This window comes from Tachysurus vachellii, chromosome 20 (assembly GCF_030014155.1).
Source record: "Tachysurus vachellii isolate PV-2020 chromosome 20, HZAU_Pvac_v1, whole genome shotgun sequence".
NCBI classification, from domain to species: domain Eukaryota; kingdom Metazoa; phylum Chordata; class Actinopteri; order Siluriformes; family Bagridae; genus Tachysurus; species Tachysurus vachellii.
The window spans coordinates 8,054,425-8,081,581 of NC_083479.1; the positions used below are offsets into that span (position 1 = coordinate 8,054,425).

General features: G+C 38.1%; 1 protein-coding gene across 2 annotated transcripts in view; it reads right to left on the minus strand.

The window, feature by feature from the left end:
* stard13a (StAR related lipid transfer domain containing 13a) overlaps positions 1-24,238 on the minus strand; it is a 58,119-nt gene extending 33,881 nt beyond the window's left edge. Inside the window, exons 1-2 of one of the 2 annotated variants that reach the window (XM_060895584.1) lie at positions 24,139-24,238; positions 19,779-19,809 (exon numbers count right to left, since the gene is read on the minus strand). In XM_060895584.1, the coding sequence (XP_060751567.1) occupies positions 19,779-19,797 (19 nt within the window). In that variant the 5' untranslated portion in view covers positions 19,798-19,809; positions 24,139-24,238. Of the gene's footprint in view, positions 1-3,258; positions 3,664-19,778; positions 19,810-24,138 lie in introns of those variants that run through there. The other variant, XM_060895581.1, reaches the window with a different exon arrangement.
* Between the last annotated feature and the right edge of the window lie 2,919 nt (positions 24,239-27,157).

Consider the following 27,157-nt stretch of genomic DNA (forward strand, 5'->3'; position numbering starts at 1 on the left):
ACATACATTTACACATCAAAGTAAGAAGTAACCACTGAACTGTCACCCCATTGCAGTGTTTTTTTTTTCTTTCTATAAGCTTCCAGATCCTATCGAGACAGGACCTGGTCAAAAAGTACAGGCAACAGATTAATGCTGTGAGGTCACTGACCCCTAGTGGCTACTATTTTATTTTAGAAATGTGAAAGTCAATGAACAATAAAAATGTCAAATGAACAACCAAACCAACCTTTTACATTTCTTCCATTTCATGCAGCATTATTGAGTGCATGTGGAGTGCAGTTAGTCTACATCAGGACACATTCCACGTACTGTAATCATACGACTGAGAATCTCTGAATTCCACCTGCATAAGATTGCTAGCAAATGGGAATTAATCCACTTAAACCACTCATAAAGCTCATGAGTCTCAGATATGATACTTAGCAATATTTGTAATAGATGATACAGAACAATATCTGCATTGCTATGATAACCCTAAGAAAAAACACAATAGCCTGATTCACCAATACCATGTGCTGTAGCCTTGGAAAATCGTTTTAGAAAATATCTGTGGAATAAAATCATATGAGAATGTAAGACAGAGAAGTATAACTGTAGCATTGCTATTAAAAATTGATCCCTTTTTAAAATAATTGTCACATATATATGCTTAAACAAATATAGGGAGCAGTAAAGGCTCTATGTTTTTTATGAAAACACTAGCATCATGTCTGGTGTTTTGAATGAAATAATTCAGTCAGTAACATAACAAAACATTTGCTTTTGTAGCCTGTATGAAAAATGGAGCTTCATTAATCGAAGAACACCTAAACAGTGCAATAAGTTATAAGGAAACCCTCCTGGTCAGGGCTTTTGATGGTTCAGACGCTATTCCAGGACGCTGGTACAGCATGGCACTCCCTGAAATGATATGATGAAGAAACCTTGAGAGGAAGCAGACTCAGAAGGGAACCTCATCCTCATTTGGGTGACACTGGACAGTAAATAATGTAAATGTAAATCGTGTCCTTTCTACAACAGATTTGCTGCAATGTAACTTCAGTTGTTTTGTGATTTGATGATTATCTGGTTGGTAGGGTACATTTTCACAATAAGGACCAACTCCACTATATGAGATAATTATAAAACTTAGAGAAAGCAAGATCACAGCAAGACCACCCACTTATTCCAGCCTCTCCATGTTGGCTGCAAACTTTTACTATCAGCCGCTGACGGATTATATCAAAAGATATTAAAGGTCCAAACACATCTGTATTATTCCTGTCAGTTATCTACTGTGAAACACATTTGAAGTTATTTTTACAGTAAAATCCACATATTTCTGGAAGGGAGTTCTCTCTAACACTAGCTCCTAACTAACACCAGGCTTTCACTCCAACCTTCGCACTAGACATCATTTCCTGACACACTGTATAACCAGCACCTATGAGTTCACGTATGACTTGAATGGCACAGAATATGAGATAGAAGGTAAGCAAAACATTTCAGCACAGTGATGTATTATGAGCGTAAATATTTGAAATCAGCTCTTTGTAACTGTTTATTATAAATCCTGTGCTGGAGTAGGATGATTCATAATTTAATACCATAAACCCTGAGGTTTGCTCTCGCTGCTGTCCTGAGAGAAATATGCTGTGCTGTTTACAGAATCAATTAGAATAGCAGTTCCATCACAAGTCCATTAATCATGTTGTGTTGATTGAGCCATGCATTATTCAAATGAATTTCTTGCAGGATACATATTTATTCCATAATGACCCATAAATACTAAATAACAAGAACAGTATTTGACTGGGACAGCATTCTTAAGTGAAATGACAATAACTGTAATATATTCTCTGCTTAAATCTCAAAGTGTTTGCTTACTGTGCAATTCAGCTTATATTTACTGCATGAATATTAAAAAAAGCCATATACAGTGCATGCTGAGCAGCGTATATATTCTAAATCAAGCCTTGAATTGATGATCTTCTTTTTGCAAAAAGGAAAAATGACCAAAGAATTAAGAAAAACTATTTACTTTTCCTGTCCTGTAGGATCCAATTTTACTGCAACTCTAATTGCATTTTATTGTAAATAATGTCTTGTTATTAAAAAGTATTATTGAAGTATTTTATCCTCTTTCACACACACACACACACACACACACACACACACACACACACACACACACACACACACCTCTCTCTCACTCTCTCATATATGTATATACTGTATATACATACATATTGGTCATTAATGGTTAATAATTCACGAAACACATATCTTTAAACAGTAAATTTCTTTGATTTAATCCCTACACATTCAGTACTGACAATTAAATGTTATCACAAGATGTTCTGTATATTGGATTCCCATATAGACCTGAACAAGAAACCAAATGGATCTTTTTTTTTAATGTGTGCTTGCACACTTCTGTGTCTTGTTCTGTAAGACACCTCCACTAGGAATCTTCCAGAGACTGTTCCAAAATATAGTAGAGGTGCTAATTAGAAGGTACGCGTTTCTTATTGCCAATTACAGCCAATTCTTCAGGGCATTATCCTGATGGATATGTGTCCTAGCTTTCTGAACTGGACCCTTTGATGAAACAGTAATGCCAGAACAATACTTGGCTATAGCCCACAGTGTGTGATAAACTCTGTTGCTTGTTGACTAAGACCAAAGTCTTGGCTGCTATGCAAAGCACAGCTGGCGAGCATGCTTAGTATGCTGGTGTGCAGTTTTGGATTCAGCCACACAAGAAGGACAGGAAGCTGTGTGCATATGAGGGAGTTAAAGATTCAACAGAATCCAACTGAAACCTCAGAGGTGTCAGAGAACTGGAGCTCATTTCATGGGATAATGTGTGACGTATAACACCATATGACCTCTTCAAGAGTTAATCAATTCAGCAATGCAGCAGAAAGTTTTAAATAACATGCACTAGCTCTGACAGACAGTTCTTGTCTGGAGATAACGGTACATTCATAAAGAACTGGAGAACTGCTTGTACTGTATTTAGAAGCTTGTAATAACCAGATTACCAGGAATAGGGGATAAATGTAAGAAAAATTGTAGTATGTTTCAGTGTACACAATTACGCATTATACACATGCATTAACTTTAACTTGACCTTCCCAGAACAGCAGACATAGCGCTCGCGGCGCTGACGTCATTCTGCGGAGCTCCTCGTGCTTGCTTTAGATCTCAGCATCAGTAAGTTCACGGGGAGACTGAATTAAAACTCGGATCATGCGGTGCAGCTGTACTGACCTGCAAGTCGTCTCTCTCGGACATTTTTCCAGAGTAAATCCCAAGCCTTGGACGTGGAGTCGCGCAGCTGTTCGCTGATGGAGCGCCGCAGCTGCAGCTTTGTTGACTTTCGCCTCGTCGTCATTGTGAAATATGACGCATTATAACGCGTCCGCGGTGCACCGTTATCGCTCCCGGCTCGGACCGGACAAGTTTTCTTTTTTCTTTTTTTTTTTGCTGCAATACTCGTCACTCCATCTGCTCCGCGCCGCGCCGCTGCGTCACCGTGCGCAAGAATCCGGTCACATTTTACTCTGGGTACAGAGAGTGTCGGTGAAACCGCGCGCTCCGTGCGTCATACTTATTGTAGGAGGCGCACGCGCGCGAGAGAGACAGAGCAGGAGAGAGAGAGAGAGAGAGAGAGAGAGAGAGCTGTCAGTTTTCAACAGTGAACGGACTGCAGATTGGATTGGTAGCCTCACCCCTAAACGCTGCTCTCTCTCTCTCTCTCTCTCTCTCTCTCTCTCTCTCTCTCTCTGAACACACACACACACACACACACACACACACACACCAAAAAGTCTTATAACACCTAAAACTAGCCTTAACCTTATCTTAACCACCTTAACCTCACCCTTACCGTAAATCCCCCTTTTTAAATAAATGCATGTATGAATGAATGAATGAATGTATGAATGAATAAATAAATTAATAAATAAATAAAGAAATAAATAAATAAAAGCTGCACGTTTCCCAGTGGGGACCAGCTACATTTCCACAAGGTCAAAACTGTCAGAAATTCCTAACCATAATAACCATAAAAAATGCCATAATAGCAACACACCCACCCACACACACACACACACACACACACACACACACACACAGTTCTCAAATTATTAGAAGCAAAAACATTGCTCATTGATTTTTTGTATCAGTATTTTATTTAGGTTTTATCTTATAACCCCAAGTTGGAGCCTATATCCCCAGGGACTTGGGGCACAAGGCGGGTGACAAACGATCACAAGGTAGAATTGTACACACACTTTATAGACAATTTATAGACCTAAAGCACAGGGGAGAATATTTAAATTCCACACACAGGGCACAGGCAGGAATGAAACCACCAACCCTGGATGTGCGAAGAAAACATACTAACCATTAAGCCAATGTGCCCTCCATATGTAGCAGCATATGTACTGTAGCAGCATATGTAGCACCATATGTAGTACATTTACTTGTATATGCAAGTAAGAATTCTCAGCCTTATCTATCTATCTATCTATCTATCTATCTATCTATCTATCTATCTATCTATCTATCTATCTATCTATCTATCTATCTATCTATCTATCTATCTATCTATCAAGAAATTGGCCATGAGAGTTCATGATTTTTTTCTTTAACATATTCAATTCAAAATGTAACAGAGAGGCCAAAGTGCATAATATCAGCATAGTAAATCTATAAGTGACCCATAGGGTCTTTATTATACAGCTCCATTGGTGGGGATTAAAAATAAGATTTCTCATTACTTTCTTTCTGTTAATCTAATTTTTTTTAAACCATCCATCACACTCGCTCACATTCTCATGTCAGTTTCTTGGTTACTATATTGATGACTTCTGCTTCCCAGAATCGTGGGTGCATTCTCTATAACCATGGACTTCATTTATCATCCATCCAGTCACCACAACTCTGAACTTACAGCACAAAATTATGTAGCACAGTGTATGTGTGTATTTTTATCACCAACAGCTGGTGTACTGGCACTGCTACCATTTTATATTTCTGCTTACCAGATGTGTAACCACTCTTCATACATTATAAAAAGTGTGTCCCAGACTATTCCATTCCATCTGATGTGTACATACTTTTTTAAGGCTAAAATGCAACCTACTCATAGTGATGAATGACCATTTTATTAAATTTGAGAATACATTCCCAGTAGACTAATCTTCCTACAGAGAGATAATGATAATAACATGATGGCAAATGAACCAAGGTACTGTACCAGCAAATAAGGGCTTGGGCCATCATCAAATTCCATACAAGCAAAACATGTTGTTAAGCTTAAGCTTAAAAGTTTAAATTGTTAAACATTTGTTACTGGCCTGCCTAAAGTTTTTCAGATACCAGTTTAAATTTTTTACCCTTTGCCTGGAGGGCAAATTGATCACTTTACTTTGTGGACAACAGATATCCAAAGCTTTTATATCTTAAAAAAAAAAAAAAATTATATCTTAATCTACAACCTTTCCAACCTACCAGTGAATCTATTAACTGTGCAGATGACACAAACTTAATAGAGATGCCTGTTATACCAATCCTACAAATGGAGATAAAACAATTCTACTCAATTCAATTTTATGTGAATAGCACTTTTTACAACGGACAAGGTGACAGTAGTAAGAAAAAAACTACTGAGATGATATGAGGATGAAACCTTGAGATAAACCAGACTCAAAAAGGAGGAAGCCGTGCTCATCTGACACCAGATAGTGAGGTTTGGAATAATTTCCCTTCTACAAATTGCACAGCTAAGAATAAGCTCATTCAGCTTCCTGGGATTCACCTTGTGTAACATGTTATGGTAAAACTGTAATATTCATTGTCTGTGGTTTCCCTTTTACATTTAGCACATGCCCTTATCTACTCCCATCACTATCACTGTATGTTTCCTTTCAGTTTCCAGCCACTTCAAAGCCAGTTGCTGCTGGGAGCCTATTGGATTCCAGTTTCTTCACATGAACCTTTTAGCTATATAGAATAAAATGAATCATCATGAAACTGCCAACACAAGGACAGCAATGCTGCTTCCTAAACATGTCAATTCCACAGTTGAAAGTGTGAATAAATATGATTGCATGAAGGTTTTATGTTCTATTTCTCAGTTAGTTTTCTCTGGAATCATAATTGAATTAAAAATAAAAATATTATATCGAATTAAAATGGCCTACCAGAGATGCAAACAACTAGTTAACCTAAAACCTATTAGGGTTAAGGCTTTTCTGTTTATTTTATTTTGGTAATAAATTTTGGTAATAAATTACATTTAATGTATACAGATGTACAAGTAGTATGTATGTGCTTCTACACACACACACACACACACACACACACACACACAAACACACACACACACACACACACACACACACACACACACACACACACACACACACACACACACACACACACACACACACACACACACACACACACACACACACACACAAACACACACACACACACACACACACACACACACACACACACAAACACACACACACACACACACACACACAAACTCACACACACACACACACACACACACACACACACACACACACACACACACACACACACACACCTAGTGCAAGTATTAAGAGTAGTTTTTCCACCTATCCATATTTCTGTTTTGGGAAGTGGGAGAGGAAACCACAATTTTCCAAGGGAGAACTCCACACAGTGAGTAGCCCATGAATAGCACTACCTGCTGTGGCATCAGGCTTTAATGCCACAAAAAAAAAAAACAAAAAAAAAAACTATTAAAAACGCAGGATAAATATCTATAATTACAAAATGTTTACAGTAAAAAAGAAAAATCACATACGATCAATACGTATTTTTTTATTTTTAGTGAAATTTACATTAAATATACATGACCTGTGATCTCTCTCTCTCTCTCTCTCTCTCTCTCTCTCTCTCTCTCTCTCTCTCTGTCATTCTCTCTTGTGATTGGAGATTTATGTCAGTAGGTATTGGTGATGACATGCCTGGCAGGAGGCGATGAGAGAAAAGAGGAAGAAATCTAATCTAGAGCTCTTACAGCCAGTATCACACTGCTTTTACTAGCAGGACACTGTGTTGTATAATTAGATATATGAATGTAACTAAAGAAATCCCTGCATGCTCTTACTCCCAACATCATGGACCTGGGCTTCTGCAAGTGACACGCTGAGGAGGAAAGATTATTTACACAAGTGAACCGTCAGATTAAAGCTAAAGGGTAACTTTACTCCTGGATGTGAACCTGCAGTCAGCCTGGTGTTGAAAGGGTCTTAGTCCATGTTAAACTGTTAAAAATTATAATTACTGCTTACTCAGGTGCAGGACATTTGACAGGTACAAAGCAATAAACTGAAAGTGCAAAATGAAAAGCATCATGAAAAATATGTAAAAGCAACAGACAAATCAGTTATTTGCAATAAAAAAACATGAGTCTTAGAACATAAGTGAAGCTACTGATGCTGTGATTCCTGCATATATTGCTACTCATAAAAGCATTTTATTCAGAAGAAACAAATGTTTTTACAACTGGTTATTATTACATCAGTAATTATTACATTCACATTAAAGTGAAGTTTTCACAAGGCTAACTAGATAATAGACTGAAACGCAGTTCTTTTCCCCCCTTTCATTCAATTCAATTCATTTCATTTGCTTTACAGAGCATAAGAAATATAATAAAAAAGTTTAATATGATACAAAGATTAATAATAATCATTCTAAAGAAACCTTTAAGAAACTCCAGTCATGGATCTGACCAAGTTTATGAAGTTGCTGCTATTAAAGTGTTACAGTGCATGACTTCATTTTTCTTTTTCATGTAGGGTCCTCAACAAAGGAGATGATCTGGGATACTCCGTCCTTGGTACATGGAAATCAGTGTTGCTGGAATGTCACAAGGCCAATACCTTGTGTAAATATTTTCAGCCGTCTCTTTAAATTGCTGGGCTTATCTATTAAAGAACATCTTCCCTTTATAGCACTGACATTTCATGCAGAATCACAGAAGGCCCCTTAGATGATGCAGATGGTCAGATGGTTCTGCTATTTGAACATGCCATTGACAGAGGATCCGTGCATCTGGAATTCTCAAACGTGTCCCTACGTCTATCTGAGAACGTGTCCTTCTCCGGTTGCAGACAATCACAACAAGAGCCCATGATAGACCTTGCTGGGATTGAGCCAGATCACAGCAGCAGTGTGATTTTTGCTGGCACACAGGCATCTGTCTATGGGCACGGAAATAGTTCCATCATTTAAAGAAATTAAAGGGCCAAAGAAGACTGATATGCTTACTGCACACCTAAAATTTCAGAATTTACTGAAACAAATCACTGGCTTTACTTAACCTGTTATCTTTTCCCCACTAAGTTACTTATGCAGCATGTAAAGTTTCAGGCACCGTGAAAGACAATCCTCAAATTTCAAGTACTGATTTCAAGAAAACCCCATATTGTCACAATGCCACTAAAATCATCATTGTCACCAGGTCTGTTCATGGTGTTATTGCGTCGATCAGTCTGATTCCTGCAACACATCACTTACTCACAGAGAGAGTATCTGAGTTAAGGGTGGGTTAATGGTTAAAGGATGAGGTAGTTAAGTGACCAGTAAGGAATGTAAGGCCAAGAGAGGTACATGGACATGAGCTCTGGTCAACACACGCATTGTATTTAGTGAAATCCCAGAAGAGAAAAAAGAGAAACCTTACACTCAACATATGGCAGTACAATTATTTAGTACCTGTGCATAAGATGGTGCTAAGAGACATATTATCATCAGTATATTAATAACGTTTGTCCACTCAGTCATCTGTATTTTAAAAACATGTATCAAAAGCAGATACTAGAAACTTGTTCAAACCAACATCTCAAAATAGATCAGAAGAAAATTTGGAGCCTTCTGGAGTTCCTGCCTCCAGCTTAAGGCTCATCTTCAGATCTCGCTGAACCAACAAAAACACGGCATCACTGTTTCCACCCCTCTAGCTACTTAAATTGGTTTCTGAACCAGAGATTGTTATCACAGAGGCAAGGACCTCTGGGATTGAGAAGTGGCTACTCTGGAGCTGAAAGAAAATCTAATGGATACAGAAGGAAACAGCAAACACGAGAATGCTTGTCCTTACAAACTGGGGCCTCTGTTTATATTAGCCACCCAGAGCAGCTCTCTTCCCTCTGGCTGGTAGACAGATGTATACTCTGGGATTACAAACCCACACCACCCCAAATTCTGACTCCTTAAAATAATGAAACAGCAAAGAGAGGAGCTGTGTTATAAACAGGATGTGTTTCTTGACACACATTTACACAAATACACGCACAGGACTGACGAGGTAGAGCTTCTTAGCCCAATAAAAAGAGCATAGATAAACTTCCTCAAGGGTAAAGTCATCTTGTTTTCCAATCTGTTGTATTCTTTAATCAACACCCACTCTCAAACACGAACAAACACTCAACCCATTATGACTTTCTACAGAGGCGCATTTGCTGTTTACACTGAGGTTGGTCTTTAGCTGTACACACACATTTTTTGTGGCGCTAATGATGCTTGTGCTACAAACAGTCAAAGTTATACAGGCCAACCACATAGTCAGCACAGACACTACACAGCTAAGCACTCTGCATGTAGGGTGGGTGTGGTAAGAGAGAAAGAGTGTGTGTGAGAAAGAAAGGGGGGAGGGAGAGAACGAAAGAGAAAAAGACAAACTGGGTTTCAGTGTTAGTGTGATGTCGTGCAGATTTCAGGCAGTAATGAACCCAGTGCCCTGCACCAAGCCAGCTGTAACTGCACTTCATACTGTATACACTCTGGCAGTAAGAAATAAAACATGACGGGGCATGCTGTTACAGGATATCAACCTGAAAGTTGATGATTTTTTCAGGAACAGCGCAAACGTTTTAATTAGAACCAACACAAATTTGACAGCTTTTGCTATTTGTATTTATTAATGAACTACACTTAAGATTTTTAACCATTTATGGTTAGGTTTAATGTTGTGGAACATCTTCGAGAAAAGATTCTGATAACACTAATGTTATAGTGATAAACAGTCACCAGGAATCACAGCTCATCCCCTGTGGCAGGTGGTGCAGAGATTCACTATATCAGTGATCCAGTCAGTAAATCATGTGGCAGCAGTACAATGCAAAAAATCACACAGATGCAGGTCAAGAGCTTCAGTTAATGTTGGAAAAAGTGTGTTCTTTGTGACTTTTTCCATGGATGGTTGTTGGTAGCTGATTGTCTGGTTTAATTATTTTAGAAATTTCCTGGGATTGTGAAACATAACAATCTCTAAAGTTTACACAAAATGGTGCAAAACAAAAAATAAATTAAACTCATAGAGTAAACTCATTGTGTAACTTGGTTGTGGGCAACAAATGCTGATAAAGGCTCACGTTCAGTGGTACAGGACTCAGACTTCCCCATTCTTATGGGGAGTTGATGCCAGAACAAGGTTAAAACACTTTGCTGCCACTATAATCTCACATGATAGCAAATAATCTGAAGTAAATCTAATATAAGACACATTCCATTTATGAAGTCCATTTATGATGTACAAGACCATTTCCTTCATAAGATATATTGCAAACATCAGGAAGCGTCAAAGAGGAATGGAATGAATAATAATATGTCTCCCTTTTTCGTGGAAACCGGGCAACCCGTGCTAATGATATTAGCTCTAGCATGTTTGTCTCACACATGAGAAATACACCTGCCGTATCAAAGTTATGTTTAAACATATTAAAAATAATTCACTAGACTGTAGCCTACAGCATACGTCACTTGTGATATTTACCTAATCTTGATTGAAGTCATGCTATTAATGTCTTTCTACCCCACAGAATAGCTGCTGCTGAGTAATCCTCTCTTGACATCTTCTAAGCCAGATACATGAGGGAGAATTACCCAAGAGGCTTTTCTTAAATTTCTTAAATAAGCAAGCCTGTTTTGCCTAAGTCCATTCTTTCATTCGTTTGTCTATTTGTTCATTCATTTATCTATTGTGACATCTTTATCCTGTTCATGGCTGCATCTACTAAACATGAAATGAGAACAACTTTGTAGAAAACTTCATATAGTGTAATAGTTATGCCAGAATCAAGCCTGAACTACATTACCACATCACATGCTGCTAATGATCATTCACACCTGCTCTATGTTACCCCTAATCAGCACCTGTACTTAATTCCTGATTACTGTATGTGTCATCGTCAAGCTTTCGTACTTGTTGTGCGTATGTGTAGTTGTGTGTTCCACAGCTTGCCTTGAAGTCTTTTTTTATCTGATTCTTGCTTCACAGTTTTATTTGTTTTTCTTACACTGTTTCAATAAAGGGGGGGCACGGTGGCTTAGTGGTTAGCACGTTCGCCTCACACCTCCAGGGTCGGGGCTCGATTCCCGCCTCCACCTTGTGTGTGTGGAGTTTGCATGTTCTCCCCGTGCCTCGGGGGTTTCCTCCGGGTACTCCGGTTTCCTCCCCCGGTCCAAAGACATGCATGGTAGGTTGATTGGCATCTCTGGAAAATTGTCTCTAGTGTGTGATTGCGTGAGTGAATGAGAGTGTGTGTGCCCTGCGATGGGTTGGCACTCCGTCCAGGGTGTATCCTGCCTTGATGCCCGATGACGCCTGAGATAGGCACAGGCTCCCCGTGACCCGAGGTAGTTCGGATAAGCGGTAGAAGATGAATGAATGAATGTTTCAATAAAGTTTACATTTGTGTGCACTAACCTTGTAAAGAATTTGTGGCAATAATATTAATACTTTACATTTTTTACATTTACATTAGTCTTTGAAACACATTTCAAGCTTTTATCAAAATGTCTTTATGTCAAAAAAATAATAATAATTAATATACAGAATATTTAGTCTGGTGTGTTTGAACTTTTGAGCAGCTCTAAATATATCTGTGAATTCTGAGCTCGAAAATTTCAACTTGATCGTGACCTATTGTAGACTGAATGTGCACACTTGATCAGGGTTATTATGTAAGTTATTAAGTACATGGACTAAATCATTTAAACACTTGCTTATTATCTTTTAGTTATGAGAGTAAGGAATTCTCCAGAGTAAGTCTGGAGCCACTGACAGGGCCCGGACGTTTCAAGGGTTAGAAGAATACTTTATTCCCTTAAATCTGAAATAACATCAACTTCCTATATTTTCATTCTGGCAGCTTAAAAGAAATTTGAACTGAAGCTCCATCAGCAACTCCTGTTTGCTTTGCCCAGAAGAAAACTTCATGCCACCCAAGTGGGTAAAACCAGGTGACGCAGTCTGTCGGAAAATTCTTTCTGATGCCAAACCGTCAAAGTAAGAGAGAGAGAGAGATAGAGAGAGAAAGAGAGAGAGAGTGAGAGTGAGTGAGAGAGAGAGAGAGAGAGAGACTATAGAGTCTTTACTTTTTTTTGCTGAATTAGCATTCTCACTTCCACACTGTAGAGTAAGATAATTAACCATTTCTTATTATAAATTAAACAAATTCTCAGTATGAGCTCAGTATGATCTCCCAAATTTTAGGTGCTATTGATGTATTAAATGTTAAGCTTATTAGATTGAAATAAATTGAAAATATGGTGTATTTTTAACTACTGGACTATTTTCTCTTTACTGCCAGGAAACACAGCAGTTTTTATTGTGTGGGTTTTGGTTTTTCATCAGAACTGAATGCCACACAGCGTGAAAGTAATTACACTCATGCACACATTTACCAAGACACAAATGCATGCACACACACACACACACACACACACACACACACACACACACACACACACACACACACACACACACACACACACACACATTCTACATCCCCTAAATGCACCAAATCAGACACATTCAAGTTAGAGAGCCCAAAGTGCCAGTTAGTTACAGTGGGTAAATATATAGAATTTATATTCTTTACATTTAGCAAAATTAAAAAGAAAAGAAGCAAACTTACTGTTAGAGCAGTAAATTAATAAAAGTTAATGTAAACTTTAGTAAACACTACTGAATAGTCTTATCTTATCTTACCTTATCGTGGAAATTAGCAGGAACTAAAGGTCAGAGACTATCAACATTGAAATTACTAAATAATATGCTTTCATATAATTATCAAAGGAACCGCAAGAATATACGAATATGCACAATATGCACATTGTTTCCGTTTGCTCCATTTTTTCTCATCCCTTTCCTGCTCAGCATGCAAAACTTTAATGGATTTATTATTTATGGGTTTCTTATAATAGTTTGCATGTTTTCTCATATCGAAACATGATTTTATGTATATTTTGTCAAAAACAAAACTCATACCTATTTCCCTCTGATATATTTTAATGTTAAATCACTTAGAAAGTCTTTTTTTGTGGAAAATGTGATGTGGTAGAAAATTTGATCTGAATACTAATTTATACAATCCAAGAGGAATCAAGTTTTTACCTTGGAGCTTCTTTAATCATGTAAAAAACTTTATTTCTATGATACCGTGTTTCATAGAATTGACATATATGCCTGGTGCAGAGTGTGCAGTTCCCTGCTGTGTGGTGAAAGTGTCCTCTGTCTCTTAGCAGCCTCACTCCTGTGGCTCATTCCCATGGAGCATGCCTGAAGTTCCCAAGTTGTGGAATGCTGCTCTGTGTTCTGTCACGTCTTCTCCCAATGACAGAGGCTGAAAACCTACGTCCAATCTCATGTTTCTAATCAGGTTATATACACGTGTATTCACTTTTCCAACATGACAGGCATTAGACTTACTAACCACACACACACACACACAAGCACATGCATGCATGCACACGCACACACTCACACACAAACACAAACACACAATTGCAGATGGAAACATTGATTTCCAAAATAAATATATTGACCCATATTACATATTTATGTATTGATTCTGTTAATTATTATTTTATTTATTATTTATAAATGGTGTATAAAGATTAATCCTGGAAGTGTCTCTAGTGTTCTTCACTATAAATAATGTGAATGTAGGTAAAGTGAAAAAGGTAAGTGTAGAAAGTTTTCTAGCATCTTCTCCAGCTCATGGGTTTCTTCAACTGCATGGGTTGTGTCAGTGAACTGACATCTTTAGATCTCACCACAGATTCTTTATGGATGCTTGGGCTCGGCCACTCACAGACATTCAGAGACTTGACCTGCAGCCAGTCCAGAGTTGTCTTGGATTGTTGTCATTCTGAAAGGTGAGCCATATGAGGTCATGTGAACTCTGGAGCAATGTTTCTTCAGTACACTACCTTGATGTATTTGGCTGCATTCATCCATTCCTTTATTCTGACCAGTATTCCTGTCACTGTCTCTTAGAAGCACCTCTATGGCATGATACTGCCACCACCTTGCTTCACAGTAGGGATGAGATTGTGAACTATTTCAGCAGACACAGAACTGGGAGTTTAGCCTAGCAAACTGAATTTTGATCTCATCAGTCCAAAGAAACTTTGTCCTCATGCCCTCAGAATCTGGGAAGTGTGTGCCATATGCCTTTTATACAGGAATAGCTTCCATTTAGCCACTTTAGTGGTTGACTATCCTTCCAGAGGGTTCTAAAGGACTGCTGAATTCTAAAGCTTACTGAGCAAAGCCTAATGAGTTTAGCCAGATGGCCACTTCTTGGAGTCCTAACTTTTTCCATTTCACAATGATAGTGCCCACCATGCTCCTAGTATCACTTAAAGCATTAGAAATGTTTTAATACCATTTTTATGCCACAATTTACCATTACATCTACATTGATCATCTACAGAGAGTTCCTTGGGCTTTATGACTTTTGAGATTTGATACATTTGCAAATATAATATATATACAGTGTTCACTATATAATTATGGATTATTGCTTAAAGATTAAGAATCTTAGTACTGTGTTATCACTACACATATACACGAGTTTGAATGTACAGTACTCTGCAATAAGGAACAGTATTGAAAAAATTACAGAATGACAATCAATGTGATATCATTTAAGCTAAAACATGGGTTTAAGCTAACACACAGCACAGTGCTTTTAGCTATGTTTTTTATAGAAGTACCTGACCCTGATTTGAAAATCAACAATGCATACTAAACAACCTTTTTTTGTGATATCATTATACAGTATGGGTCAATATTACATACATCTATCCACATATAACCTCTAAGGTTTTCTCTTTGCTGTAAACATACATGAACATGCATGAAAAAACATACAAAAAAGCTTTTTTATACTGGTGAACTGGTGAATAGCAATGGCTGAGTAATGTAAAGTCCAAGCCCACCCTGAAACACATCTGGCCTGAGCTTTATGCTGATTACTGATAATATTATAGAAAAATAAATAGGTCAGATATGAGCTAGGCATGTAGACTCTGACTCTAGTGATCAGTCTTTCTCACTCTCTCAGTCATCAGTGAGAACAACACTGCACAGAAACTGGGGATGTGGTAGCTTAGTGGTTAAGGTACAAAAGGAGATAAAATGTAAGTTGCTCTGGATAAGGACATCTGCCAAATGCCCAATTCACATGTAAACTGGTCAAACTGTTATGTGGGGTGGAAAAAGATGGAAAAATCATAACATTTCCAAATGTTTATTAGTATTAGTATTCTAGATTAAACATACTGTATCCAACAACCTCAGAATGTGTTTAAAGACACAAAATAGAAAAGAAAAGTTCTGTCACATCAAACCCAATCTTTCCCCTAATCACACGCACAATCTTTGTCTGGTAATGTATTATGTCCTTGGGCCATGGAAAAAGACAGAGTGGACGCTCCTATGGAAAAATTCCTCCCTTTTTTCCCACATCCTGTGAGAAACAGGAATGATAAAGACAAGAGCATTCACTCACTAAGAATGGAATGACAGTACACACACTTACTCAGTCACACACACACACACACACACACACACACACACACACACACACACACGATACATCTTCCCATGTCTCTTTAGGTCATGGGTTTAAGGGACATCAAAATGAAAAGATTAGGCCAAAGTTGAAATAGAATTCAAATTTTGTAGTCAATGTGGCGCTTAAGCTTTTAAGCATCCATGAAATAATGCAGCGTTATTCCATTTTAATTCCCATGATGAGATGAATGAGGTAAATCCCAAAGTCGGATTTGGGTATGGACTTTGGGGGAATTATTATTCCTTTCTGTTTCATTCGGCCTGGTTACTCAAAAATTGAACTGTGAGTTTAACATTCTGTATAATGCCTAAGATTAGACATGCTGACATCCATTTGAATATTTAGCAACAGACCAGTGTAACATATATTTCTGTATATTTTTGTATCTCCTCTGAAATATAGGCATATATCATCTTATGTTAAATCATCATACTGCTTATGCAGACAGTAAAGCAATAGGAGGATGTTCTATCCAAAAATGGCATGACCTTAGCTCATAACACTGAGTATTGATAGTAATATTATATTTCATCAAAATGAGGCACCAGAAAAATTCCTGGAGACATTTTCTATGTTTAACATCCACCAAATAGTTTTGCACCACATTATTTAAAACCTGATTAATGCACTAATGCCAGGAATAGGTGACACCTAATCAATACTAACAGATTTTCATTGATCTAAGCTCATATTACAAATAACGCATAAAATTGCTTAGTTCTTATTAACACAAGAGGAACTTTTTCAAATTGAAGTTATCTATCTCTCAGCCAAGTCTTTATCAACTCTTCCATCTTCTACTTTATGAATTACTGAAAATATTCTGCTGTGTATTTAGTTCTTGTACAGCTAAAGCTGACGTTACTACCAACATCATACATATCTTAGAGGCTATAATAAGCCCATACAGTATGTCCTACACTGGCAGCTGGAGGAGCTCCCATGATCCCTACACACTACACATCCATAAACACAGACTGAAGCACTCTTCCCTTCACCCTCCCCTCTGCTGTCTCCTTCACATGCACAAAAAGGCAGCATGAGCATCTCTGAGCCTGTAGCACATGCAGCAGCAGCCGCAGCAGTCTGGAATAGCTATATTAAAGAGAGCAGATGGAGGACGTAAGTGGCACAGATCACACTCTCCTATCCTATCTACCTAACCCAAGTACACATACACAGGGCAGAATGACCTACTAAACATGCACACACAATTCCACCCACACTCACCACTCAAAAAATATTAAGATACTGTATGCATCAAATGAAAAGAATGAAGCTCTGAAAAAAGCATTATTGTTAACTAACGCATTAACTAATGTTAATAGTAATTATTATAGCTCATTGCCATGTCAAAGATTAATCATTAACTATAGGTATGTAAATTAATACACATTTTATTGTGTGTGTGTGTGTATGTGTGTGTGTGTGTGTGTGTGTGTGTGCATACAAGTATGAGTGCAAGAGGAGGAGGTCATGTGGTAGGAACTAAAATTCCTGGTGGTTTACTAAAATATTTCTGTTCTTAATAGTTCAGTATTTCTGTTCTTAATACTTCCCTCTCACCTTATTAGTCCCATGTCAAAATGATTGGAATGTGACATGACATTATTTAATACCGTCAATCTCAAGGTTGTGGTGAAAGACAAAAATATAATTATTCATAATGTTATTTTACAAATGATATTTAATGATATTTTACAAATGATATCGATTATGTTAATTAGTTAAAAGGAACTGATCACATTTGATGTTCCATGTTTAAAATGAATATTAAATGCTTCTTATTTTCAGTTAAGTAAAGTTTGCACTGATATTTGTTGACAGTTGTGAGTTTGCTCTTAATCATATAGTGTTGACTTTCAGTTGATGTGGAGTTTATCCTGGGAACACATATACTGTACATAGCTATAGGCATGAGGTGGCAGAGACTGCACATATCTGTACCTACAGTAGATAGGACACCAGTCCAATTACAGTGCATTACCCATACATTTGTATACTCATTCACACCTGGGGCAATTACAGTACACAACTGTCCTAGCAGCATGTTTTTGTTTTTCTGGTGTGTGGTTGGAAGAACCCACATAGTTTCAGGAAGAACATGTAAAACTCCAAACAGACAGGAATCCAAGCTAAACAGTGTATGTGGAAGACTCTGAGCCTTGAACGCCAGCTCAGAGCCTCCATGCCACCCATTATGATGACTTTTCAGCTGTAAATACTGTTCTGGAATTGGATAGTGTAACTCATGTAAGGGAAAGACAAAGCGGATGTTTACCATTTAATGACACAACAGCAGATTGTAAACATCTGGACATCTGCTGAAAGAGCACAGTGCACACAAAAAACATACGCTGTATTCCTCAAAACTTTACAAACTTCACACACACAAACTGTGTCACAAATATTTTAACTTTCACACACAATCACACACATGCATGTGCATACACACAGTCTCCTGCACCACCACCGCCTGTCTCCATTAAGGTCATGTGAGAGGCCGTGGAGAGCTGAAGACTGGCACGACCCATGACCTCAGAGAAGTCTCTGGGGCCCCATTACACACACGCACACACTTCCCCAGTGGCATTCAGCAGGAGACCTCCTGATAACAGCGCTGAACAAGTTAAACCCAACCCTCCGCAAACACTGTGATTGGGGTCACGCAGCATGAGAGACGGCCCCGTTCTGCTTAAGAGTGGTCCGTGTGACGCCTGCCTCTGTCAATCACAACCACAAACACTCTGAACAGGGAACTAAGAGAATAGAGTTCTCTAGACCATGCTCAAACAAACACACCAACACAGACGCCAAAAAATTGGCAGAGAAGAATGAAAGTTCATAAACAATGAATAAGCTAAGTGGTAGAACATTGAATTCACCAAATTATCAAGAGAGAACATTTCAAAACATGGCAACAGACTTTGTGCCACCCTTTCACTTAAGCTATAATCATTATTATAGTAATTATTATCCTCTCAGGATTGTATACATACACATATAGAGTTTAACTGTAAACTTATTTTCAAACAATAAAATAAAAAATGTCTCCAAAATCTAAATGTTATAAACTCTGCGAAACTCCTAGTATTCTATGCCCTATTCTACTATTCTCAAAACACCACAAAAAAAAATAAATATTTCATAACTTTGATTTAGAGATGACAAAACACTTCCTGGAATTAGCTTGTCTGTCATTTGGACAATGTGTTGATTGAATTAAATTTGAGAAATAATACCTTAAGATGATACCTTATTTTAATAGGCTTCTAAAATTTAGCCTATTATTTAATGTTTCATCAATCAACACTCAACTCACAAATCAAAGCCTCACAAATCCAAACAGGTTTCTGTGGTGTGCTCCATTCTTTTGTTAAAGTGTGTTTTTCTATGAACGTGTGGTGTGCAGTAAAAATAACCTACCATTATATTTTGGAGTGGTAGAGTTTCAACATGCTGAAAAAGCCTGAGTCATTCCCGGGAATCCAATTTTGCCTTCATGCAAGGAAATGGATATTGTGTGTGTGTGTGTGTGTGTGTGTGTGTGTGTGTGTGTGTGTGTGTGTGTGTGTGTGTGTGTGTGTGTGTGTGTGTGTGTGTGTGTGTGTGTGTGTGTGTGTGTGTGTGTGTGTGTGAGAGAGAAAGGGAACATGAATACGAGAGAGAATACGAGTGTGTGCAGGCTTGTGTAAGAGTGGAACCCAAGATTTTATTTTTATAGCAAGTACTGAAACCTCAGTACTGCGCATCCATCATGAATAGAAAAACACACACAGACAGACAGACAGACACACACACACACTCACACACACCGCGCGCACACACATCGAGGTCAGTTCGTTCACTTACCTACTGTTCCTGTGTCCATTTTAGGCTGCACCTGAAATTGCAAAGAAATGTGTGAGTTGGACACAAAGAAAACTGCAGAGTCTTTTTCACCTTTGACCTCTAACCTCTTAAGTGTGATTAATGACAAAATAATGCTTATAATAACATGTCCAAGTCCAAATTTAGGCACTAAATTAACACAAGTTGACATTAACATCATTAATGCAGAATAATCCAAGTGGAACTATCAAGGTTTTTAGTTTTTGTATATTATTACTTCTCCTACATTTAATGTGATTAAACAATCATAGAAATGAGACCTACAAAGTGTACAGTTCAGAAGCCTATTTAAAACCCAAAAGACCTCTCAATTATACTTATATATGATATCTACTACTACTAATTTGTGGACCTGACCATCACCATATGTTAGGGCCACAATGCAGAAAGGACTTGATTGTCTAAAATGTCTTTGTTTCTTGTTTCTGTTAAACCCCAGTGCATTTGTGTTCCTTTGCATTCATTTTTTACATCATCACAATCGTGCATTGACAGCACAATGCCACCCACCATGGTTTTTTTTTTCTCTTGCTATTATATGCAGTAAGACAGCTCAACCCTTCTGTGTCCCACAATGTTATCCTGCCCCACATGGTACACGTGTATTGGGAAAACTAATGAGGTCATCATCGGCTAAAACATACAGACAGGTTACTTTACTTTCTGAACAAGTGTGGCCCTGAATATGAGTTCAAATGTGTGGGAATCCAGTGCACCCTGAACTCACACCACCTCCTGCAGGTAGTCTCAGGTTTGGTCCCATGGTGTACTACCTGGTCCATGTGACAGCTTTCACATTATGGATTTTTCATCCAAACCTGCTCTGTTTCAGACTAAACTGCCAGTGTGAAAGCCCCCATTAACCATCACCTGTCACTGGAACTAAGTAGCCCAAACATGTTCCATCATGACAATGCCTGTGTGCACAATGTGAGGTCCAGGAAGATGTGGTTTGAGATTAAGTATCTCAAAGAACTGGAGTGTCCTGCACAGAGTCCTGACCGCAACACCACTGGGATGAGGTCACACCAGTTCAAGCTTTGGGATGATCTGGAATACCAACAACAGTGCCTGACCTTACTAATGCTGATGTGGCTAAATAGACAAATCCCCACAATCACACTCAAATATGAAGTGGAAAAACCTCCAAGAAGAATTGAGATTTTTAAAACAACAAATGGGGACGAAAATCTGGAATCTGGATGTCCAAAAAACACATAGTATTGTAATGGTCAGGAGTCCACAAACATTTGGCCATATCGCAGTCAGACATTTCAAGCTCTAATAGTCCCACATAAGCATGTGTTTATGTTTTGAAGCATTTGGAGATGGTTTTGAGCTGACACAGATGTTCCAGTTCAGAGAATCCCAGAATGCTGATCTTGCTCCCTAACAAGTTCTCTCTTTCATTGATTTAAGGCATCAATTACCCAGAGAGTGCCATCAGACAGAGAGCTCCTACATGGCAATCAATAGCAACTATTTTTCCAGCCAAAATCTTTACTATGATAGCCCCGTCTTCACTATTTCTTCTACAGTTGTGCCTCATGTTAACAGGAGAACAGGAGCCAGAAACCTTTTGAAATACATAAAATAAATCATCATAGTGACCCTGATTATCATGACAGAGAAACATACATACATACAAACGTAGTATGTAAACATCAAATACTTTGGGGTCAGAAGACAACATGCTTATTATTATATATCAAGCCATCTTATTGAACTACTGCTCATGCTGCATCACAGGGCAGCTGAACAAACTTAGAGAAAGTGCCTTCATCCAAATGCATAATCTCACAGTCACCCATTGTTGCCCGTGTTTGCAGGGATGAGAGAGACACCATCCCTTGCAGCCAGCCAGCACAGACAATTTGGTCTTTGACTCCCAGCCATGGATATCTATGGCACTGGATCACGATTCAAACTCTTGAGATCCTAACAATAGCACAAACGCATTTTTGTTACATTCAGGAATTTTTGACTAGTTCTGAGTTGAACCCATGGCATATGGAACATAAAAAAATAGCTTATATTTGGATCTTCACAGCTCTGAAACATTAAGCTGAGACATTTCTAAATCTTCTAATTACTTGCAGTCAATCTTCTACTATATTTGATGCCTTATTTACTGAATTCCTCATTCAGAGTAAAAACATTTTAGTAAGCCTTTGTGGCCTGCAGTCAGGCAGCCAGCAACCAAAGAACTTAAAAAAATATAGATCACCAGGCCAAATGACTTGCAATTCTTCCTCCAGTTGAATTAAGTGATTTCTACAGTGTATTTATGCAGCCCAGAGGGAAATAAAGGAGTCTTTTAAGTGCATTGGTAAAGGAGCACTTTATGATCTGGTCATGTGCTTCCACTCTGGTTATGTGAAGAGTACAGTATACCATTTTTTTCTTTGTTGTTCTGCAGATGGCTAGATTATGTGTGACGGTGGACATGAGTGTGAGCCATGGACAGGCATTTCGACAGCTGCATTTTATCATTCACAGCTGAAAAGAAACCCTCACTGAACATGTTTGTAAACGGATAGATAGATAGATAGATAGATAGATAGATAGATAGATAGATAGATAGACAGATAGACAGATAGATAGATAGATAGATAGATAGATAGATAGATAGATAGATAGATAGATAGATGACTTATATAAATAAATAATAGTAATCCTAATACAAAGTGCTTGGATTTCACTAGGAGTTCATGTTTTTTTATTCCCATGTCATCTGTCCCTCTGGATTATGCATAGCGCTTTTGAGATGCGTTGATGGTAAACATGGATTAATCATAGATCCTCACCATCACTGTGCTCCATTAAGGGAATCAAAATCCCTGAGTTCCAGGCAATGCCTCATTCTACAGTTTCGAGAATCCTATCATTTCCAGCTGATCCTTCTAAAAACAGAGGAAATGACTCAACAATGCTTTAATGAGAGTATCCTATCCACTTGACCTTGGGGTTTTCTTTGGTGAATTTTAATCCTATTTTCAGCCTCTTACTGCGACACCACAGATTTCCTGAGATTTCTTCAGCTCAGTCACTTTCACTGTCTATCTATATCTATCACACACATATGTATATATACATACACGTACAGTACACAGACTCACTGGAGTGCTATGCATAATCTATAGTTCTCATTCAACATAGTTGAAAGATAACACTAAATCATAAAAGTGGCGCATAAAAGATGTAATAATTAACAATTAACAAATAACAAAAATAATTAACAATCCTTAAAAGTGTTTCTGGATTTAACTGCAGCTACAGTATATGCTGCTTGGGCAATGCTAACATTAGATGGAATAATACAGTGTCTGACTGTCAAAAGAAATGTACAGATGTTTTCTTCTGTATGTGATTAATAAGAACCTATATAACAGAAATATTTCCTAACCCTAACCCTCTCAATAAAGTAAATATTAGTGTCCACAACAGAATGCTGTTCAAACATAGAAAAGCGGTTTCACTGAAAATTGTGTTTCAGTACTCTTGGAATGCTTCTTGTGCAATTCGGTAACAGGATCAGAACTAAGGTGAAGTATAAAGGACAGAACAGTTTAGGTATTTTGGTTTGAAGGTAGAACATCTGTTTGGTATTCAGAGGAAACACAGCATGAAGCCAGCAAATATTGATGCATATATGTGCATCTACCTACAGCTAATTTAAAAACCACATATATGCCTGATGCAATGAGATGGTGCAGCAACTGTGTTCCAGCTGAAAATCAAACAAGGGTAATGACATGGGAAAGAATGATTCAAGGCCACAGGGAGGTATGTAAACATGGGGGCGATTGTGTCTCTCCATCAAAGCAAGCACTCAAGGTCTTCTAGTCAGTTTCCCACTGTCCTTATCACAGCATACAGTCAAACCAAAAAACAACTAGAGGACCGATGGCTGTTATTCCTCAGTTAAAATGAAGCAAATACAAACCAACTAGACATGTAAACCCTCATACCCCACATGAATGACATAGACTTATGGGTTATTGCCAAAGATAGGTTATTTTAGTGCATATGCAGATAAATTTAAACTTCAGTATGAAGCTACAGTACTTGACCTATAAACTCAGTTAATATCCCCTGATCCTTTCCACAACACAAATCATAATTTTGTAAGAGGGAGTCTAACAGCATCTGCAAGCCAGACAGGATTCATGTAGGATTATGCAAGCAAAAATGCCACTAAGGCAACCTTTTGTCAGACTTAGACACTGCAATCATGCACTGAATTATTCTAAATTAATTCGCAAGAAATCTCAATGTAATCACAAGTAAAAAAAAAAGCACAGTGGTGATCTCAGCTTACCTAGCAGTGACCCAGCTGAGATCTGTCCTCTTTATTCAAGACAAAGTGGTATTCCACCCTGTTTGGACCTGCAGATGAGCGATGAATTTCAGCTACAGTCCCAATTACAGCTTTCAGGCAGAAACACAGCAGTAGGTTTGAGCTAAAATCACTGTCACACCAAACAAAGATTCTGCTGTTGGTCAGTGCTTTAAAAATAATCTATAGGAGTAACAAAAGGGAACGCATTCTCTTTTGAATCATTCGTCACTAAGACACAATAAGAGAAAAAAATATAGGGCTAAAAATCTATGCATCTTGTCTCTGGGTCTCCCAGACAAGCCTCATTTGTAACCAGTTCCAGCCCATTTGGTTGTTTTGAATAGTTGTTGTGTTGTGCAGTTGTGTTGACCCTGATGTGGACTACAGTGTACCCGAACATAGATGCCAGCAAGCGCTGCTGGAGGCAGGAGGAAACATCTTCGTCAAAGATCCCTTTTGTTCTCTGTCCCAATAAGGCAGATGCAGAGAATGATGCAAGCCTGCTATTTCTGTGGCATGGAAGGCTTCAGGGGGTGGGACAGGCGTTATAAACATGCTTTATAAGAAAAGTTCCACTTAAGTCTTTGTCACCCAGCCCTGAGCACCCCTATCCCTCTATACAATGCTTGTCTGTATCCTAAATTCTCTCTTGGCCCTGGAGGAATGTCCGGCTGGGAACAGGTCCAGTCTGGGTGCCCTTACACTGACTCTCATTCTTCAGAGCACCACGACAACTTCTCCTTTGACTCATCAGGCAGTTCAGGATGTCAGCATCAGTCCATGCTCTGTTGTTTATTGAACATCAGACCTAAAATGTGTAGTTAGTAGATTTTCTTTCCCAATATCTGCTAACAATATGGATTTATGTTTATTCTTTCTACTTTTATTTTTTAGTGATATGGTGAGTTCGAATGTTACTTCGAAGATTTAATTGAACTCATTAGAATGCCATTAATGTCTTGAAAGCATTAGCATGGATGCTAGTATAAACGTTTTTGTCTGTGTGTGTATTTGCTAATTCTTTGCTAAAACCTCAAACCTTTACTTTCAATCTTGTTTAACAAGAAAAATGCATTTAACAGAACATTTAACAGCTAAATGCAGCCACTGTCAACAAGGAAACCTTCTCACAAATTTATTTCTCGACAGATTAGTAACCCCTAGAAAAACAGTAGCGGCCCTACACGTCCAGCTGATTGGCTTCTTATTCAGTTATCAAGAATGACAGTGGCATTTGGTTGATCAGTCTTCTCTATTTAGTGAATGCTACGTATCCTGCACTTAACACATGTGAGGAATTATTGTACTGGTGATTACTTAAAGCAAAAACGAATACAAACGGCCAGAGATTTATAAGTCTGACAGCCATAATGCTCATGCAGTTAAGATGTTGTGGTCTTCATTTTTAATGCAGCATAATGATCATATTTAGAAATCTATAATTCTGTCACAGTAGCTATAAATAGAAAAAGCAGCGCTTTCGGCTGGGTGCCAGATGGAGCAAACTGCCATTAAAATAAGCAAACAAGGTTGTTGTGTTTTATTATAGAAAAATACAAACAGGCTTTTTGACCAAAATGATCATTAAATAATATACAATCTAAATGAACTGGAGACAGCAGAGCTCCACAGCTCATGTGTTGACTGTTGAATGGCTGATAAACAATGCCAGCCACTACACTATATTTTTAGGTTTCTTCCTGCACCAGGGTGTCACACTGAAGGTCCACCATTGATGAGCAGAGCAGACTCGAGCAGACATCATCTTCTTAATCCCGCTGATCTCACTGCTATCTAAGAGAAACTATATATATATGTCATAAATTAAGAAAATATATTTTCCCCATGGGTTGGCATTTTATAGAGAAGAATAAGCATCATTCACTGCATTTTTAAATTTGCTGGTGAAGATGGTTGGTTGTGTCAGAAGATATTTTCAAGTCAAGTCTTTATACTTGAATATATTTGATTTGGGGGACCCTTGAGTATTAGAGATATTTGTTCTTATATTGGTAACACTTTGTGTACGCAGTGTTTGTTGGAGTTTATAATGTTGTGTATGTATGTGTGTTGGTGGTCATTTTATTATTTTTCAGATTCCTTTGGTACTTTGCTCAGCTGCTTTTATTTGTGCTATATAGATAAAACTGAGTTAAGTTGAAACAAGGTATGAAATGCCAAATGTAAATGAGCTGGAATTTCTTGTGAAGCTAATTTAACCTCCAAGTAGACTGGGACTGAAACCACAAAGAGAAAAAGTAAAAGGAAGCTATTTACTTAAAAATTGAGATACATAGAGAATTGAATTATGTGTATACTTTATTAAGTGACATTTATTGTCTCCATGAGCTTAGGTGTGATACAGAGCTTTATCACAGTTTTATGAATGATAAAAGCACTTCAGTGTGTTGTGGCGTGTGCATACTGCATGTATTTGTACTTGCACTCAAGCATGACTGGGCGGGTCTGTCTGTGTGTCAGTGTGTGTCTGAGTTTGACTTTGGGCCATTCATAACAAGAAGAAATTCCGTGCATCATTGCTTTCTCCCAGCTTCCAGTATGTAAAAATAGCCCTTCAACTCGCAAACAAACACTAGTGCTGTGTTTAGTGCCTGCAAATCTGGAGTCGTAAACTACCAGGCAAAGGCCCAGTTGTCAGACAGTAAATGGAGGCTCTTTCCTCATAATTGTTGCCATTACTTAGGCTGAATTTGGGGAAGTTCTATTTTAACAAGAAGCTGCTCAAAGACAACCGTGTACGGTCAGGACCTTTATTCAGAGTCCAAGAGGATCGTAGCATGGCTGAAAAGTTTCTCTTCTAAAAGGGCTTGAAGGGCTGCGCATGTATGTACAAACCTACATACAACACTATTCTATCTCTCAGTCTTCCTTTTAGTGTTACAGTTCTGCAGTAGGTCACTTCTCTTCAGCTTTTTCTAACAGGTTTGTACATCAGACTGTTGAACTGTAGCTAAATAACACCACCAGAAGCACAACC